The following is a 20938-nucleotide window of genomic DNA, read 5'->3' on the forward strand; positions in this document are numbered from 1 at the left end:
TTTATCACCTGTACTTCAAAATTTCACATTGAGTGTGTGCGCAGTTTTAAGGACATGAGTAAGCCATTTTCCAAATGCAAAGCAAAGAGCTGACCCTCCACAGGAAAAAAGGGAGAAGTGATTAATAGTTTAATTTTAAATGGCCAAATATTTGTTGCTAGAGTGGAGTAATAAGCTTAGATATTGTAACAGAGAAGGATGAGTAATGTTAAATTTTATTCTATCTCCTTTCTTTAATAATAACCATTTTGGGGGATAACAGAAATAGCTTTATGGTTATTTTTGTCTCTCTTATAAGATGGCTTCATTTCATTTCCCTTTCCAAATTTTATTTTCCCCTCTTTTCCTCTCTTCTTTTCTCCTACTATCCTCAATTCATTTCACCCCAAGTCATGAGCAACGAGACTAGTAACTATGCATTATAAAGGACCCAAGTGAAATAGGAGTAAGTACCATACAAGTCATTGGTTCCTGGGCCAAGACCAGAGGAATTCAACAATGTTCATCTGAAATATGCTCACACAGACATAGACTATTTATTTTTGAACTTTGAAAATAACCTTAATGTAAACTTTCTGAATTATGGCTTAACAATGGGAAAATATTATTAGTCTCTTGAGATTTGTGTTTAGTCCTGGGCATGGGAGTAGACCCAATCAAGAGACAGCTGACGCTTGGCTGGGGAACACACCAGGGAGCTGCCTGGTGTGGGCTGTGCACCTGGCTGCTGATTTGGCACTTGGGACCTCCCCCAACTTAGGCTCAGACACAGATCCTGTGCTCTGAGGCCTGGGACTTCAACTATGAGACTGGTGACAGGAATAACTCTTCTCCTAGCTTTGGGTAAGTGATCTGGACCTAAGAAAGAATGACTTTCATGGCTAAAGACAAAGACAGATGTCTGCTGCTTTCACTTCTCCCACTGTGCTTCACCAAACTACAGGGAAGAATGTGCATCTCTGTGTTTCTATATGTCTGTGTGTTTGTCTAGAGACCCTGATCATCACTGTGAGAAGCTATCACATCCTCTACTCACAGAAGATCTCCTTAGTCTCAGTTTTCAGACTGTAAGGAGTCTGGGGCTTCATTGAATCCAAGGGTCACAGAAAACAACAATTTATCTTTGGCTTTGTGGCTCTAAGTAGCTCAGTAATAAATACTAGTAATACTTATCTTGTCCTGTGCAACAAATTTGAAAATCCTCATGGACAGGGCAAAGCCAGAACAGGGAATTCTGGCAGTGTTTATGAATCTGCGCTTTAGGCACACCCTGATTTGACAATCTGGAGCTAATCGATTGTTTCTCAATACCCCAGGTAAATTGGGAGATTCTAAGACTACACAGCCAAACTCAATGGAGGGCGCTGAAGAAGAACCTGTGCACTTGCCCTGTAATCGCTCCACAATCAGTGGACATGAGCATGTATATTGGTATCGACAGATTTCCCACCAGAGTCCAGAGTACTTGATTCACGGTTGAACAACAATGTGACAAATAAGGTGGCCTCTCTGAGCATCACCAAGGACAGAAAGTCCAGCATTTGGTTCTGCCCCAGGTCATCGTGAGAGACACCGCTGTGTACTACTGCGTCCTGAGAGACACACGCTGGGACAGGCGGGGCTGCATCTGTGCGGTATGTCCTTGCTGGGGAAGGGAAGCAGCAGCGGTGTGCCTTGTTAGAGCTGGTTTGGAAGGCAACCTTACTACACCCGTGAAAACATATAATAGGCATATCCTTAGTTAAAAATATTGTACTGAGCACTTTAAAAATTACCAAGAGAATATATTTAAAGTATTCCTATCACAAAAAAAAAAAATAAATAAAATTTTAAAAATAAGGAGAGCAAGAGAAAACTTTTGGACATAACCAGTATGTTTATGACATTGATTATGGTGATGGTTTCAAGACTATATTTTTCCCCAAAACTTATCAAGCTTTATATATTAAATGCATACTGGTTTTTGTACATCACTCATATGTCAAAAAAGTTATTTTTGAAAAATTTCGACACACTGACCTTCATAATATTAAAATTGTTTGCTTCTTAAAAGACACTGTTAGAAAAATTCAAGAAAAATACAAAAGCCACAGACTAGCAGAAAGTCTTCGCAAAATATTTAACAAAAGATCCATATCTAGAATATATGTATTATATATAATATGTATACTATACATATAAAGTCTTACAATTTAATAAAACAAAAATTTATTGTTTTTACATGAGCCAAAATTTGAACACTTTACCAAAGTATGCCTACGTATGGTAAATAAGTACATGAAAAAATGCTCAGAATCATTATAGTATGGGAGATGCAAATTAAAAGAATAAGATACCATGACATACCTAGTAGAACAGCTAAAATAAACATGACTGGCAATTCCAAGTGTTAATGAGGTTTTGGAGCAATTGGAGCTCTCATACAGTGCTGCTAAGAATGTAGATGGTCCAACTGCCCAAAACCCAGTTTCACTGTTTCTTCCAAAGTTAAGCATACACATATCACATAACCTAGCATCTCCTTGCCTACTTATAACAGAAAAGAAATAAAACCTTATATCATACAAAAAACACTTAGACATGAATGTTCATAATAGCTTATAAAGAGAGTAATTGGAAATAACCTTAAAGTCCATCAATTGGTGAATAAATAAATAAATTTATATACAGCTGAACAGTGGAACACTACTTAGCAATTCAAAGTATGAACTACTAATAAATATAACAACATAGATGAATCCCAAAATAAATATGCCCCAAGAAACCAAGAGAAATTATATACTCTATGATACTATTTACATAATATTAGAGAAAATGCACACCAGTGTATAGTAAGAAAAAGCAGAGTAGTGACTGCTTAGGGATGAATAGGGGTTGGGGGGACATAGTAGGAAGATATATAGAAGGGATTAAAAATGAGCAGAGAATAGGGCCTCTAGGGAACTTTAGGATCATACATCTGCTCTTTACCTTCACTGTCATTATTTCATCTTTGTATGCCCATGTAAAAAATGATCAAATTGTACATTTTAAATATATGCAATTATTCAGTGGTCAAGTATGCCTCAATAAAGCAGCTTTTTTTAAAGAATAAAATCAAAAGCAGATAGAACCTAATGATGAAAAACAGGCTACAAATAACAGAATTTTTCACTTTCTCATAATTACAAAGGGGGAACTGTTTCAAACATGTGCATATCACAGGATATTTTATGTATCTCATAAAAAATAGCACACTCTGTTGTAAAAAGGGATGTAATCCATATATAAATTAATTCCAAAAAGTCATGAATTATTCACCATTTCTCAGTCTAGCCAAGGAACGGCAATGTCTAAAAAATATTTGAGTTAGGTTTGTGCAGTGCTGGACAAAGAAGAAACCAGAAACCTGGTTTCTGATTGGTGCAGTTTCCTGCACCAATGGAAGACCACTGAGCTAAAGTGACCTCTGCTGGGGAAGCGCATTCAAGAAAACCTGATTGGGCTCTGTTTCCTAAGGAATCATGGATGGAGACTCTTCTGCAAGTACTGGAAGGGACATTGGAGTTGCAGACAGCCTGTGAGGATGTAGTTAAATGTAAGGGAGTCAGGAGATAATGTCAACTTCCTGAGGGCAGGAACTGAGTCACCTTTAATCCTGGGAAAGCCCTTTTGAGACCCAGATACAGAAGTAAAAGTAGACAGTCTTCTGTGTTGACATAATAACCTTGTTGCCTGGGGGAGTGAGGCAGGGAAAGAAAAAACCATCTCTAGTATGAACGGAAGATCTTATGTGGGCCTCCTGTATTCTCTTTACTTTTGAACAGGTCTCATAGCCAAAAACTGGACCACTGATCACAGTCCCTCATTGTCCAAGAGAGAGAAGATTTCACCATAAACTGTAATTCATCAGAGAACTCACATGCCTTATACTGATGCAGGCAAAAGCATAGTGAAGGTCTGATCTTCTAGATGATGTTGTGGAAAATTAAAGATGGAAAAATTCAATGAAAAATAAGTGCCAAGGTGAATGAGAAAAAGCAGAAAAGTTCCCTGAATATTACAACCTCACAGTCCAGCCACTTGGGCATCAACTCTGTAGAGAAGACACATAGCGATCTCCAGACCTCTCCAGGCTGTCCTGAAATATACAGCTGGACCACAGATGCTCCCTAACACAGGACTCCTGAGGGGTGGCTGAGACACTTACTGAGATGAGGAGCCTAAGAAAGATGCTATTGTCCCGTTGCCAAAGAAAGGGAAAGGAGTCAGAGCAGAAGAAGCTATGCCTTCATTCCAAAATTTAATTTGGCTTTTTGTCCTGGTAACTGTTACTTTTTAGTAGATAAAACCTGAAACAGGGGTGAGAATAGCATGAATGTCAGTGATTGCTGCAATAACTGTGCACAAATCTTGTGCCTTAAATGTCCCTGGGAAACTCTTTCCCATCTATTATTCACATACCTTGTTAATAGAAAGAAATTCTGAGTCATTTATCAGGTTCCTTGTGGCATATTAAGACTGCAACATGAGTACTGGTACAACAATATTGACATACTGGGAAGACTCATGGGGAGTAATTTTTTCTAAGTGTATGTTATAAATATAGAGGTAGACCAATAGATATATGTGAGAGTGGGTAGGGTAGAGGCAGAGAGAAAGAGAAGAGACATAGATCAGCATCTAATCTGGTCTCCTACTGGCCTTCACTACTCCAACATCGGACCTCACCTGTTCTCACTGCCCACGGGCTGCAGTCACCCCCAGCTGGCCTCTCACCTTTGATATAGCTTCACAAAGAAACAAGTCATACTCAGTCCTGTGCAGAGCTCAATTTGTAGACTGTTTTCACTTGTCTTACTGTTGTTGATGAAAAGATCAGAATTTAGGACCACAACTGGGACATGTAAATCTTTTGTCTTTAGTCCTTCACAATCACTGTTACTCTATCTGCCTCCCTCCCATCTCTGTTCCTGCTTCATGTCCAGCCCCTCAGGTACCCTGTGACTCTTCACTACCCCTTTTGCAGACCCAAAGTCTAATGTTTCTAGTCACTGAACTACTTTTCAAAATCTTCTCTCACTTTATGGTTTCCATATCCATTTCCCAAATCAGTCTTTAAAATGGAGTGATTTATACCCTAAATTACATTCAGTTCAACATGCTGGATTAACTGTCCTCAGATTGTATTTACAAAGGGAATGATTCAGGAGGTTGAAAAGAAGTCACCTCAAATGTGCATTTTCAGTTGTTATAACAGTTGGGTAGGAAGAACGTTTCATGGTAAAACAGTTTCCCACATTTCCAAACCACAGTATAGATCATGTGCCTGTGTGTAGGGCAGATTTCCTGAGCAAGGGTGCCAGCACCAGTGTTGGTATTTTTTAGAAATACATTTTTATTCAAATTTGTTCAGAATGAAAATATACTACAAGAAGGAAAAAGGATAAAGATTCTTTTGCTTGACACTACACACAATAATTGGCAGCATCTGTTATGTAAGGTGGATTTCATTTTTATAACAATCATGGAAATAATGGTGTACAATACACATTTAAAGGACCATATTCATTTAGATTTAATAGAGCAGAAGGCATCAAATGGAGGTATCATTATCTTCATTTTGCTGATAAGAAAACTGAGAGGCAGAAAAATTCCCATCAAGTAACGCTTCTGAGAACATGAATTCTTCAGAGGCACAGGAGATCCACGGCCACTCGAGAGGCACTGAAGCCACTCGCCCATTATGTAGTCAGTCCTAGCCTCCACCCTCTTCCTTTCATTAAGTACCACTGACCAAATTTTCTCATGGTCATCACTCACTGAACTGGGGCCTGGAGGTAGGTCACACTTTGTACCCCCTTCCCCAAACTGCATATCAGAAAATGGTGAAAACTGGGTTATTTTGCTCCTGATCCTATCAGGTAAATGAACTACATCTTCTTTGATTCCAAAAATCTCTCCCGAGGGACAATGTATGCAGTCCTGGAACTGTCAGTTTCCTGCAGTTGAAAGTAGGGCCCTATAGTTACTTCTGAATACATTCAGAAAATTAAGATCATGGCATCTGGTCCCATCACTTCATGGGAAATAGATGGGGAAACAGTAGAAACAGTGTCAGACTTTTTTTTTTGGGGGGGGGGGGCTCCAAAATCACTGCAGATGGTGATTGCAGCCATGAAATTAAAAGATGCTTGTTCCTTGGAAGGAAAGTTATGAACAACCTAGATAGCATATTAAAAAGCAGAGGCATTACTTTGCCAACAAAGGCCCATCTAGTCAAGGCTATGGTTTTTCCAGTGGTCATGTATGGATGTGAGAGTTGGACTGTGAAGAAAGCTGAGCACCGAAGAATTGATGCTTTTGAACTGTGTTGTTGAAGACTCTTGAGAGTCACTTGGACTGCAAGGAGATCCAACCAGTACATCCTAAAGGAGATCAGTCCTGGGTATTCATTGGAAAGACTGATGTTGAAACTGAAACTCCAGTATTTTGGCCACCTGATGCAAAGAGCTGACTCATTGGAAAAGACTCTGATGCTGGGAGGGATTGGGGGCAGGAAGAGAAGGGGATGACAGAGGATGAGATGGCTGGATGGCATCACCAACTCGATGGACATGAGTTTGAGTAAACTCTGGGAGTTGGTGATGAACAGGGAGGCCTGGCGTGCTGCGATTCATGGGGTCACAAAGAGTCAGACATGACTGAGCGATTGAACTGAACTGATAGTTACTTCATTTTATTTTACTGGGATTTCTGTTTGATATGATTCCTCCTTTATAACTTAAAATAAAAATAATCCACCTTTATGGCACAATTTTCTTCCTAAAAAGCTCACTACATGCATTTGCTACTCCTGATTTTCTGGCTTAGCAATGCCAATTAGAACATCATTTGAACAAATAAATTAGAACACACAGAAGTGGTATTACTTAGGTTGTTCTAGTTAGCACACTTTAGACATATATGACATATATCTTAGTAACCTGAGCGTGTTTTAAAATTTCCCTACAAATTGCCATTAACAATCTGAGAGAGTAAGGATGTATTCTTAGAGGCCTGAGAGATATGGTCCTCCATATATATAAAATTTCTTTGAAATCTCATGTTAATAAAACTCATGTGTTATACTCTATTCTGTACTGTAATCTTATTTATTTCAATATACCAACACAATGTCAAATTGGTGATCCAGAATTGCACACCATGTTTATCAAAGTGGTTAGTGTCACCCTCATACACTGTTTGCTGGCCTATTCTCCCTTAGGGGATACAACTATATTGAAGGAATTCTCAAGGAAATGAAAATACAATTAAGGCTGAGACTGCAGATCTCATGAAGAACTGGAACAAGAGCTTCTCATTGCCGTTACAACAACAACCATCGTGATCACAATGGGGGGTAATAGACCTGGTGATAAACCTCTCATCTTGTCATCTTTGAACCTCCCACATTCTATTAAGATAGTATAAGATTAATGCAAATTTGTTTTTATCTAAATGAAGATGTTTCTGTTTTTATTTATGTTTATCTTTTCTTTATTAATAGTGCACAATTACTATTATTTACTTAAGTATATATTAATAAAATGCTTTACCCCCAAAAAACAGAATATAGATTATATTCACACCCTCGCATAATATTTATAAAAGTTGACTCTAGCTCTTAAAAAAAGGCTTAATCAATTTCAAAGAATTTTCAGTCATTCAGAATATAGTCTCTGATCACAATGGCAATAAACAAGAATTCAATAACAAAAGATAATGAAACTTCATTCCTGTACCTTGCTAGATACAACAGCCATTTTTCAAAGGTATTCCTCCAGAAAAACATCAATGCAAAACAGTGGTTTGAGGTGGTTCGTTCTGAATAGACTGAATGGAACTTCTTCCTTATGAACAGTACTTCCTGTTTGGGGCAGAAATGTCTAAAAGCTGGAGGAACTCGGCACTCAGCTACTCAGGAAGGACTGGTCTCTGCGGCAGTAAGAACAAGAGCAATTTCAACCAGAGAAGAATGTCTGTCATGCTCTTCCTGGTCTGCTGTGGGTGTTCATGGCCGTCTTTGGCTTCAGTATGTGTGGCCCTAAACATGGGGCCTCAGCTTCTCTTAGAGCTCAGGGATGACCCTGTGCAAGCTGTGAGTAGCAGGGGTGTTAGAGGGAAGAAAAGTGGGCAAATGAAAACCTGGTGATCCTTTTCTTGGTCCTTGTGTCATAACTTCATCTAACCCTTATGACCCTTGAGACATTTTGGAAAACCAGCCCTGCCTTCTCCTTTTCCCCCCGGATCCAGCATGGCTGACAAAGTAACCCAAGCACAAACCACAGCAACAGTCGGAAAGGAGAAACTTTGACCGTGGACTGCACATATGAAACCATTCAGAGGAGATACACTTTGTACTGATACAAACAGCCCAGTGGCAGGATGGTTTTCTTTATTCATCAGCTTGACAACATGCCAAATGCAAAGCAGTATCCCTACTACCGGAACCTCCAAATGGCAAAAAAATCCATCAGCCTTACCGTCTCTTCCTTATAAATGGACGACTCAGCAAAGTATTTCTGTGCTCTCTGGGAATACCAGAGTGACAGAAATGACAGTAGAGGATAATCAAAACATGACTTCAATTAAGACAGCCACCTGCTCAGAGCTTAGGAAAATCCCATGATCACAGACAGGAAGAAGGCAGGCACTGTGGTAGCACAGTTGAGACTTTCTAATGTAAACTTTCCTTCTATAAAACATTTTCCCTTTGAACTCAGTGTATGAAACAACACTGCTTCCTGAAACTCCTAGGTATTGTGTTTGTATCTGGGGTGAAAATAAATCTCAGAGTGCTTTTCAAATTGTTCCTAAACAGCTAGATTGAGTGAATCTACGTATTCAGAAAAATCAGAAGTAGTTTCCTAATTCTTGAGTTGTTGGATTTTCAGATCTGAAGTTGCAGGAAAAATCACTTTATCTTCCAATAGTATGCTGATTTTAACAGTTCTCACAAATATAATGTGTTTTATTGCTTTGTATATGTGTACATTTTGTAAAAAATTATAAATATGTAAATATATTATTTTTACTAGAATCAAATAGATAAAAAGGCATCTAATCTTTTTAAAAATCTGGATGGCCAAACAGCTTTGGCTAAAACAATGATCATTAGAAATTCACAATACAGTTGAACCTTGAACAAGCCACATGGGTGTGAACTGTGTGGGTTTACTTATACAGGATCCTTTTCAAAAGTAAATACTGGCTTAAAACTCAACATTCAAGAAACTAAGATCATGGCATCTGAGATCGCACCACTTTTTGGTAAATAGATGGGGAAACAATGGAAACAGTAACAAACTTTATTTTCTTGGACTCCAAAATCACTGCAGATGGTGACTGCAGCCATGAAATTAAAAGATGTTTTCTCCTTGGGAAAAAAACAAAAAACAAAAAACCTATGACAAACCTAAACAGTGTATTAAAAAATGGAGACATGACTTTGCTGACCAAGGTTCATATAGTCAAAACTATGGTTTTTCCAGTAGTCATGTACAGATATGAGAGTTGAACACTAAAGAAGGCTGAATATGGAAGAATTGATGCTTTTGAAATGTGATGTTGGAGAAGACTCTTGAGAATCCCTTGGACAGCAAGGAGACCAAAACAGCCAATCCTAAAGGAAATATACCCTGAATATTCATTGGAAGGACTGATACTGAAGGTGAAGCTCGAATACTTGGCCACCTAAAGCAAAGAGCAAACTCATTGGAAAAGACCCTGATGCTGGGAAAGATTGAGGGCAGGAGGAGAAGGGGGCAACAGAGAATGAGATGGTTGGATAGTATCATTGACTTAATGGACATGGGTCTGAGCAAATTCTGTGAGATAGTGAAGGACAGGGAAGCCTGGCGTGCTGCAGTCCATGGGGTCGCAAAGTGTCAGACATGACTTAGCAACTAAACAACAGTAATATTCCATATATATGTTATCACAACCCAGAAGAGTTTCCCAATCCGATCATGTCTCAGATTTCAGCTTAATCAATATATTTTACCTATGGCTCTTTATAGACATAGAAATCATTTCTTTATTCCCCCTCTAATATACTGTCTCCCTAATCGTAACATAAATTATTTTACATATACCCAGAGTCTACAGAAAAAAAAGACTTTTAAACCCTGAAAAGATAGCACTTCCCTTACACCCAACAAACACACATAAAAGCTCACAGACCACAGTGTGTAGAAGGACTAAACCATAGATGGGTGGAGCTCCCACTACACAGCTGAGTGATGATATTTAGGGTTGGCTTCTGTAGAATCTCTCATGAAAGCAATCAGGCACAGGAACAGAATCAGTCCCATTTTCAAGATATGATGAATACAAATATTTAAAGGAACATGACATCAAAGTGTGTCCTGTATCAAAAGAGTAAAGAATCATGAAGACACAAAGAAGAGTCTTGCTGAGTCTCCTGTGGATACAGATTTGCTGTGAGTTAAGAACATCCTGGGGGAACATGAAGAAACATCACACTTGAATTTAGAAAGGAACATAGTGGAGGGGAAGATGGAGGAAGTGAGAACATAAGTCTGTTGGGTTGTATCCTCCACCATGAGGATGGAAACTAGAGAAAAATGCCCTCCATTTGCAAACAGTCATTGTTCAGGGACCCTCACCTGTGCCTATTTCTCTCTTTTTCAACAGGGCTAAGAGTGCAGATGAAGGTGGAGCAGAGTCCTGGGGTTCTGACTCTCCAAGAGGGGAGAAATTCCTCTCTGATATGCAATTATTCTACTTCCATGACCAGTGTGCAGTGGTTCCAACAAAATCCTGATGGACGCCTCATCTTCTTGTTTTACGTAGCTTCAGGAATGCAGCAGAAAGGAAGACTGAAATCCACCATCAATAACAAGGAGCATTGCAGTCAACTCTACATCAGAGACTCCCAGCCTGAGGACTCAGCCACTTACTTCTGTGCTGTGGAGACACAGTGCTCTGCAGACACCTGCAGCCTGTATGCAAAACCAGAGTTGAGGACTTAACCCGATCCCCTGAGTGGAAGCAGATGCCCAATGGGATTAGAATTGAAATCTCATTGTTGTACATCTCCTGATTCCTGCAGAAAGCATTTCTATAGAACTACAACTTGACACTGCAGAGTAGGCACATAAGCAGGTCTTCTGGAGATCTCTGTAACTAGATAAAATCTATATATTGATCAACTCTTTCCTATCTGATTCTGTCTTTCTGGACAGAAGTGAGCAGCTGGTTCAGTGTAGAGCAGAACCCTTGATCCCTCCATCTCTAAGGGCAAGAAAGCACCAGTCTCACCCTCTCTTCAACATTTTTTATAGCTTACACTGGTACAGACAGAACCCTGCGAAAAGCTCTATTTTCCTTTTTAAATACACTTAAGTAGGGAATAAAAGGAGCAAAAGAAACCAAGAGCCACAATTAGTATGAAGGCTGGGCAGAACTTTCCGCACACCAGACCAGAGACTCAGCCACTTATCTTTTGTTGTAGGGACACAGTGCTTCCCAGGCACCTGAAGTCTGAACCCAGATGTGTGTCTGCAGTCCCCAAACCCAACATGAGGTAGAGGTGTCTGAATGTTTTTACTCACACCTAACATGGTATTAAGAAGTGACTCTGGATAAATCTAAGTGATTTCACTTTCCAAAAAAATGGAAATGCTGAAGAATATTCAACCTAGTAACTATCTCTTTCATTTCCTAAATAGAACTATTTCTAACATCCTAATCCCTAGATCAGAGAATCAGTGACACAGTAATTCCAGTTCACAAATCTTAAAGCTAATTATAAAGCTCTGTGTTAAAATGGATATATTTAGCCTGAAGGCTGTTTATTCATAACCCATATTATTCTCATGTATGAAGGAAAATCATAGAAAGTCAAACCTTAAACCAGTCAATCCTAAAGGAAATCAGTCCTGAATATTCATTGGAAGGACTGATGCTGAAGCTGAAGCTCCAATACTTTGGCCACTTGCTGCAAAGAACTGACTCATTGGAAAAGACCTTGATGCTGGGAAAGAACGAGGGCAGGAGAAGGGGAAGACAGAGAATGAGATGGTTGGATGGCATCACCAACTTGATGGACATGAGTTTGAGCAAGCTCTGGGAGATGGTGTTGATCAGGGAGGACTGGTATGCTGCAGCCCATGGGATTCGCAAAGAGTCAGACATAACTGAGCGACTGAACTGAACTGAAAGTGTCAAAGAAAGAGCAGTTAAGGATCTGTAATCCTTCACTTATTTTTGTTTCAATTTCTTACAGTGTTAATTGTTAATTTTGTTCATATTCAATAGTATTTACTAATATCATTTATATCATTGTCCTCTTTTATGTTTTGGAAGACCATTAGAAAAAAGCTAATTTCCAGTCAATAGTATGCAATTTCCTCTTTAGAAAATGAGTCACCATCTTTGTACATCTTTCAAGAATCCTCAGCTGCAGACATATTCTCCACCCACCATTACTCGCAGAGTTCATATATTCAATCATTCAACAAATATGCACTTAATATGTGTTAGGTACTAGATAAGGAGCTCCCAATAAATAATGAGTTCCTTCCCTTTTTGAATATGTATCCAGTGGGGAACCCATTTTTGTTATCATACTGTTCCAAAGTAAGTGTTATAAATACAAATAGATATCAGTCAAAGACAGCTTCCTGAATTATATGGAGTCTCAGCTTGAAAACTAATAGATCAATAGATGTTGATCAGGCTAAAGGACAAAACAGGGTTGGGGGGTGGAAAGTGCTCCAATTTGAGGAAAAGTATATGTATGTGTGAAACAAGGCAGATCATGGCTAATTTAAGACCTAAAATGTAATTTTCAAGTGACAAAACACTGCATGGGTGACTCTTTATGTGGTGGGAGACTTAAAATAAAATCTAATAGTTCTTGGAGTGAATAGTTTTAATATCACAATGTGATAAGGTGAAGGATATGGGGAACAAAATTCACTAAGCACATCTACATACTCAGGGTGTACAGACAGGTGGTAATTGCATTGAGAGCCATGAAAAAAAATCACGAAAGTAATTAATGATAAGGAGTATTAATTCTCTAGAGACCCTATTTCTTTTAAATGCAGAGAACATTTTTAAATAAGCTGCACAAAATATCATAAATATGATACATATGCAAAATACATTTATTTGACTGAAATAAAAATGACATTTGCCTTTAAAAGTGAGGAAATAGTGAAATAAGCCAGACAGAGAGACAAATACTGTGTGATTTCACTTACATGTAAACAACAGAGCAAATGAACAAATGTAACAAAACAGAAACAGTGTTATGGATGCAGAGAACAAATAGGCATTCCTATTGTTGGGTTTGGGGACTGCAGACACACATCTGGGTTCAGACTTCAGGTGCCTGGGAAGCACTGTATCCCTACAACAAAAGATATGTGGCCGAGTCTCTGGTCTGGTGTGCGGAAAGTTCTGCCCAGCCTTCATACTAATTGTGGCTCTTGGTTTCTTTTGCTCCTTTTATTCCCTACTTAAGTGTATTTAAAAAGGAAAATAGAGCTTTTCGCAGGGTTCTGTCTGTACCAGTGTAAGCTATAAAAAGATGTTGAAGAGAGGGTGAGACTGGTGCTTTCTTGCCCAAATAGGGAATGAGGAGGAGGAAGGGAGTAGATGAGGGAGATTAAGAGGTACAAACTTCCAGCCACAATATAAATGAGTCACAGATATGAAATGAATAGTGGAGGGAATATAATCAATTATTATGTATAATATCTTTGGATGGTGACGAGACCTGTTATCATTTTGAAATACTGAATCACTATGTTGTATAAAAGGAACTAGCTTGGCATTATAGATCAGTTATATACTTCACAAACAAACAATCAAACTCATAGAAAAAGAGATCAGATTTATAGTTAGTAGGGGCAGGGGCTGGAGGGAGAGATAATTGGATGAAGGCAGTCAAAAGGTACAAACTTCCAGCTATAAATAAATAAGTACTAGGAATGTAATATACAACATAAATATAATTAACACTGCTGTTTGTTTTACATGAAAGTTAAGAGAGTAAATCCTATGAATTCTCATTATAAGGGAGAATGAGAGGGGAATTAAATTAATATTTTTTAAAATTTCATTTCTAATTTTTAGTTATTTGCATATAAAATTTTAAAATTTATAAAAATTTAATATTATATGACTAAACTGCTTTAGTAATGTAATATATTTGTAGATTATTTTGCATTGTTTATATCACAATCATATTTGTGATATGATAGTCCTTGATTTCTAATTATGAAAGCTTTTGTTAATTTAATTTGGTAGCTATACAAGATAAAGGATGTTCACTAAAATTATTCTGGCAATGATTTCATGACATAAGTCAAATCAGTATATTGTACACCCTGATGCAGAGCAGTATGTAAATTCTTTCAATAAAACTAGAGGGAAAAAATGGAGGAAATGCATAAAAACATGCTATCTTAGGAGAAAAATCTACTTTTGGTTCTTAGGTATAGCTGATACTGGAATTATCTTCTAAGTGTAAACCACTCTAAAACTGGAAAAAGTATGAAAAAACTGTTTCCAAGGAGCATAGATAGTGAAAGTTTATAGTTCGTAGGAGAAAGAAAACCTGCAGAACGACCCCCACATTCACAAGGCATCTCCTAGGGGGATTTTCTAAACCTTCAGCACAAGGACCTGGAGCCCCAGCAGAGTGACAGCTTGCTGTTTGCAGGAAACAGAGATCAGAGTTAGGGCTGCTGACATCACTGGAATCTGAGGGAAAAGGTACTGGAGAGAAGTAAGCCTCGTATAAAGAATCTTAAAACCTGTAGAGGGGGTCTTCTGAGCCTACACACAAGTTGCACGTGCAAAGAGACATGGATAGAGCTGGCAGGAAACAGCCTTTGAGGGTCTAAAGACTCCGAGGAGATTTCAGGGATCACACAGTGCTAGGAAGACGTAAGAGCTCTGGCCTTTCCAGAGTAAAGAACATTGGCAAACGCTTTGAACTTTCAATGGAGTCACCAGAACAAGGACTGCAGGCTAGGGGTAAGAGCTAAATTCTAATTTAAAAGAAAACTGGGGAAGAAAACAAAAACTCTGCTCTAAAAGAGATTAAAGTAAGCCTCAACAGATTCTAAGGAATAATTTAACAGACCTAGCATTCTTTTAGAAGAAGACAAAATAATCCAGAGTTCTGTATATTATTACCTGCCTCACAGAACACACAATAAAACAGCTCTACCCAGAAATTATCCTCACCTGCGATCATCACTGGCCCAACTGATTTAGGAGTGAGAGCTCAGGGGTGTCTCCTTGCCTCTCACATTGGATTAAGCTGTGAAGACGACCAGATGTGAAGCGAGACTGAAGACAAATATGCAACCTTTGTGGCATCTTCTGGTACCTTTCAACATTATTGCCTCATTCTTTCTATAGACTTTACAGGATTGTGTATTTTTTGTCATTTGAGAATATGGAACACATTAAATTATCTCATCCAAATTCTAAGAGAGATAATTTATTTCAAAGGGTGATTTAATGCAGAGGGTAAATTTTATTGTGGTGGTTTGTGTTTTTATAAGAGAGATGCCCAGAATTTACATCAGATTGAATTGCCTTGTAGCATTTATTTAACCAGAACAAATACTATACCTCTGAAGACCATGTAGAATGCAACTACATTGAAGAGAGATTTCAAACTGCCATTGTTATATATTTGTAACCATTGTATTAGATAGACCATCATATGTTTCTTGTCCCCCAAGACACCAAGTCTTCTTAGTATTTTAAATAAGGTGCCTGTCTAAATACACCAATTAGCAAAGTGCCACTCCTTTGACCTAACATAATTCTCTATATTGGAGAAGGAAATGGCAACCCACTCCAGTATTCTTGCCTGGAAAATCCCATGGACAGAGGAACCTGGAAAGTTACAGTCTGTGGGATTGCAAAGAGTCGGACACGACTGAGTGACTTCCCTTTCTTTTACTAATTCTCTATATTCTCAGTTGTTTTCTACTTGCTCGCTCTCTACATATATATGTATCTTCCCTGGTGGCTCAGACAGTAAAAGCATCTGTCTACAATGCGGGAGACCAGAGTTCAATCCCTGGGTCAGGCAGATCCCCTGAAGAAGGAAATGGCAACCCACTCCAGTACTCTTGCCTGGAAAAATCCCATGGATGGAGAAGCCTGGTAGGCTATAATCCATGGGGTTGCACTGAGGGACTTCACTTTCTTTCTTTCTATACATATGTGTGTGTGTGTGTGTGTGTGTGTATAATGTGATCTCTGAAAACCTTTCTTTCTCTTACAAACTCTAATTTTAATGTTTTTATAGGGAAGGGATTGCAAACTGATTTTTAAGAAACACAGAAATGCATTTTTAGGAATTTTCTGCATATGGTCGAAAGGGGGCAGTGCTTCCTTTCATAAACATAAATTTGGTTAAAAACAGGGCTGTTCATATGTGAAGGCTCTGTGGAAGGAAATAAATGAAGTGGAGGAAGTGGCAGTCAGATTTATGTTTGCTTGGGCAGGAAAGAGGACAACCTGAGTCTTTGTAGGAGAAATGAGTAAACTCCTAGGAACATCGTTGTTGATTCTGTGGCTCCGGTCTGACTGTGAGTCGTGGGCAGGAAGTTTAAATATAGTAGAAAAACTCCAAGAATAATGCAAGGCTGGGAGATGAGATAATTGGGGATTTTTTTTCAATATATCTTCTGGCTTATAATGGTTTTCTGTGGAAATTTTAAGAATAAAATTTGAAATCTGTTACTCTCTTTCCAAACAGGGGTGAAGAGTCAACAGAAGAATGGTGACCAGCAGCAGGTTGAGCAAAATCCTCCGTCCCTGAGTGTGACAGAAGGAGGGGTTTCTATTCTGAACTGTGACTATGATGACATTATGCTTAATTACTTCCATTGGTACAGAGTCTACCCAGCAAAAAGTCCCACATTCCTGATATCAATAGGTTCCGTTTTGGAGAAAAATGAGGATGGAAGGTTCACAGTCTTCCGCAGCAGAAGTGCCAAACACCTCTCTCTGCACATCTCGGCCTCCCAGCCTGGAGACTCAGCCTTGTACCTCTGCGCAGCCCACACACGGTGCTCCCCAGACACCTGCAGCCTGTACGCAAACGTGGTCTGGGGACTCAGACTCAGAGGCACACACACTTGTTCCCCATTATACATGGCAGCATGAGCAGCTGTGCCTTAAAGTGGGTGAGGCAGCTGAGCTTCAAAGAAGACCAATAGGTGGCAAGTTCCACAAATGAGTTAAGCACATTCCATGGGCTCCTGGGTGTCCAGGAATCTAACCATTTTCCTTTTTTACTTTCAGAGAGAGGCTGTGGGTCAGCTGAACTCCAGTCACCGACGATGCTTTGTTCTGACTTGCTCCTGGAATGAGGTCCTTTGTTACGCTTGTATTCCAGGGAAAAGTGTGTTCAGGATAGGGAACCAGATCCCACTGCAAGTTTCACCAGTGGATGCTGGTGTGCCTTTGAGTATCAGTAGCCATGTGCTTCAGTTTTGTATAAAATGGACAATTTAATACATGATTATTGTTTCTGGGTAACTGTGTGTGTGTGTCACTCACTCAGTTGTGTCCGACTCTTTGTAACCCTGTGGACTGTAGCCCTCCAGGCTCCTCTGTCCATGGGATTCTCCAGGCAGGAGTACTGGAGTGGATTCCATGCCCTCTTCCAGGGGATCTTCCCAAACCCAGGGATCAAAACTGTGTTTCTTATATGTCTCCTACATTGGCAGGTGGTTTCTTTGCCACTATCACCACCTGCGAAACCCTTAGATAAATGAATCTTTCCATGTAAAGCATTTGAAAATGTGTATATTGTAAATCACATTTATTTACTCTCTTCTTCACTTTTAAGTACTTCTGGGCAATGCCTCAGCAAATCATTTGCTGTGTACTCTTTCCCTGAATGACATTCAATATTTGACACATTGTCCACAAGTAAATGTTGATGCCCTGTGAATCATAATAATAAATACAAGCATCTCATGAAGTTTGTCATCTGCAAAGACCTTATTATTGGTAGCCATTCTTACTCTCTGCTGAGATGGATATAGGGCATTGAGCATTTAGGATGCAGTTCAATGTTGAGCGGGAAGAACCAGGCCAAGGTCATTCTAGGATGACCATATGATCCATATGAATTTAGAGGATGTGGAAAACATCCCAAAGGTTTAGTAAATCAAAGGTCTTCAGTAGGTTGTCTGTTAATCAAAACCACAAGTAGTTTACAACTTCAAACTTATTGATCTACATGGTGAAAGTTTACCTACATGAAAATCTCCTTTCCTACAATTGAGTAGTAATGAAATGAGTCTGTTAGCTAATAAAAGATATCTTGACATTTTATATTCTAACTTCCACTGTCTATTTGTATGACCTTTCACTACCATCCCATCAGTAGATTTTTATTGAAACAACTTTAATACAAATTATTCTTTGATTTTTGAATATATAATGAATGCATATGGTATAAAATTTTAAAATTATACAAAAGGGCTTATACTGAATGTATCTATAGTGTATGAAAAAAGAAGAGAATGTGTTAGTCACTCAGTCATATCTGACTCTTTTCGACCCCATGAACCATAGCCTGGGTTCATGGGATTTCCCAGGCAAGAACACTGGAGTGGGTTGCCACTCCCTTCTCCAAGAGATCTTCCCAACCCAGGGATTGAATCCCTCATTGCCAGAAGATTCTTTACCACCTGCACCACCAGGGAAGCCCATCTATTGTGTGTGCAGGAAAGTAACAATACTTCTTACATGTATTCCCACTGTCCTCAGAACCCTAGTAAAAAAATATGATTAAAATAAAAAATTTCCTTGAGTTATTTGTACTTTTATTCTTGAGTTATATGTGTTCTTTATGTATTCTGAATACTCAGGCCTTAATAGACAAGATTTGCAAATAGTTTTCCCCACTCTGTGGGTTGTCTTTCTCACTTTCTTGATACTGTTGTTTGAAACAGAAGGTTTACAATTTTGATGAAGCCTAATTTATCTACATTTTTAGTAACTTGTGCATTACTGTAATATTTTAAAAACCATTGTTTAATTCAAGATCACAACAATTTACATCTATGATTTCTTCTAGGGGTCTGATAGTTTAAAATTGTATATAGAAGTCATTGATTCATTTCAGGTTAACTCTTTAATATTGTAGGCGATAGAGAGATACAACTTCATTCTTTTGCATATGAATAATGAGACATTTGATCTGGAGTCCCTAACCAAAAGAAAACTGAGTAGCTATGCTAATATCAGATAAAGTGGACATTTAAATGGAAATTGTTACTAAGAATACAGAACAGCACTTCAAAATGATTCAGTACACACTCTACCAGGAAAATAGAAACAATTCTATGTTTATGTGCATGCTCTGAATATCATAGCTTCAAACTACATCCAACATAAATCAGTAGAGTTAATCAGCAAAATTAAACTTGTAGAATTTATTGATTCAAAAATAATCAGTAAGCAAATATACAACCCCTGTGGCAGGACATTAACACACATCTCTCAATATTCCCTGAAGTAGAGAGAAAATATTCTCTACTTACCAAAGACAATTACCTATTTTTTACCTAGTTTACATATATAGAATACTTTAATCCCCAAAACAACATAATACAGATTATTTTCAAATGTATATGGAATATTTATCAAAGTTGACTCTACTCTGGATCTTCAAGCAAGGCTTAATTATTTCAAAAGATTTCAGTCATTCAGAATACAGTCTCTGATCACAATAGTATTAAGCAAGAATTCAATAACAAAAAGATAAACTTCATTCCTGTAACTTGCTAGTTACAATAGCCATTTTTTAAAGGTATTCCTCCAAGAAACATCAAAGCAAAACAGTGTTTGGTGGTGGGGTAGATGTTTCAGTCTCTGAATAAACTGAACGGAACGCCCTTATTATGCAAATCACTTCCTGTTTGCGGTGGAATCATCTGAAAGCCACGGGGACTCCGCACTCAGCTGCTCAGAGAAGGGCGGGTCTGTGCGCAGTAAGAACAGGGGCAGTTCCCACCAGAGAAGCGCGTCCGTCCTGCTCCGCCCGGGCCTGCTGTGGGCGCTCATGGCCGCCTTTGGCTTCAGTACGTGTGGCCCTGAGCCTGGACCCTCAGCCTCCTCTTAGAGCTGAAGGGTGGCCCCGTGCAAGCTGTGACCGGCAGGGGGGTCAGAGGGAAAAGAGGCAGGGAAATGAACAACTAGGTGACCCTTGTCTTGTCCCTGTGTCGTAACTTAACCGAGCCCTCATGATCCCTGAGTCATTTCAGAGACCAACCCTGTCTTCTTTTTCCACAGGATCCAGCATGGCTGACACAGTAACTCAAGCTCAGACTGCAGTAACAGCGCGGGAAGGAGAAGCTGCGACCATAGACTGCACATATCAAATCTCTCGGTCTAGGTATACTTTGTACTGGTACAGACAGTTTACCGGTGGAAGAATGGAATTCCTTATTTATCAGGATGATAATAAAGCAAATGCAAGGAGGGATCGCTACTCTGTAAACTTTCAACGGACAAGAAGATTCATCAGCCTTACCATCTCTTCCTTGCACCTGGCTGACTCCGCGAAGTATTTCTGTGCTCTCTGGGAATACCACAGTGGTAAAAATGATAGTAGCGGATAATCAAAAACCTTAGAGCTGCATTAAGGCAGCCAGCTGCTCAGAGGGTTAGGAAAATCCCATGAACCACAGACAGGAAGAAGGTAGGCACTGTGGTAGCACAGTTGAGACCTTCTAATGTACACTTTCCTTCTATAAAATATGTTCCCTTATTTGAACTCAGTATATGAAACTGCGCTATTTCCTGAGATGCCCACATACTATGTTTGTTCCTTGGGTTAAAATAAATCACAAAATTCTAAACAACTAGATTGAATGCACCCACTTATTCTGGG

General features: G+C 38.9%; 1 pseudogene and 2 gene segments (V, D, J or C); all 3 read left to right on the forward strand.

Annotated features, from left to right (window-relative positions):
- Positions 1–803: 803 nt before the first annotated feature.
- Positions 804–3815, forward strand: LOC133067096 (T cell receptor alpha variable 26-2-like; annotated as a pseudogene).
- Positions 3816–16478: 12663 nt separating this feature from the next.
- Positions 16479–17193, forward strand: LOC133067097 (T cell receptor alpha variable 29/delta variable 5-like). The segment is given in 2 exon segments: positions 16479–16613; positions 16784–17193. Coding segments are annotated over 2 exon segments (462 nt in total).
- On the forward strand, positions 17190–20666 carry LOC133067098 (T cell receptor delta variable 1-like). The segment is given in 3 exon segments: positions 17190–17209; positions 19987–20126; positions 20338–20666. Coding segments are annotated over 3 exon segments (489 nt in total).
- The last annotated feature ends 272 nt before the right edge of the window (positions 20667–20938 follow it).

The sequence above is a fragment of the Dama dama genome, chromosome 12, assembly GCF_033118175.1.
Source record: "Dama dama isolate Ldn47 chromosome 12, ASM3311817v1, whole genome shotgun sequence".
Lineage (NCBI taxonomy): Eukaryota > Metazoa > Chordata > Mammalia > Artiodactyla > Cervidae > Dama > Dama dama.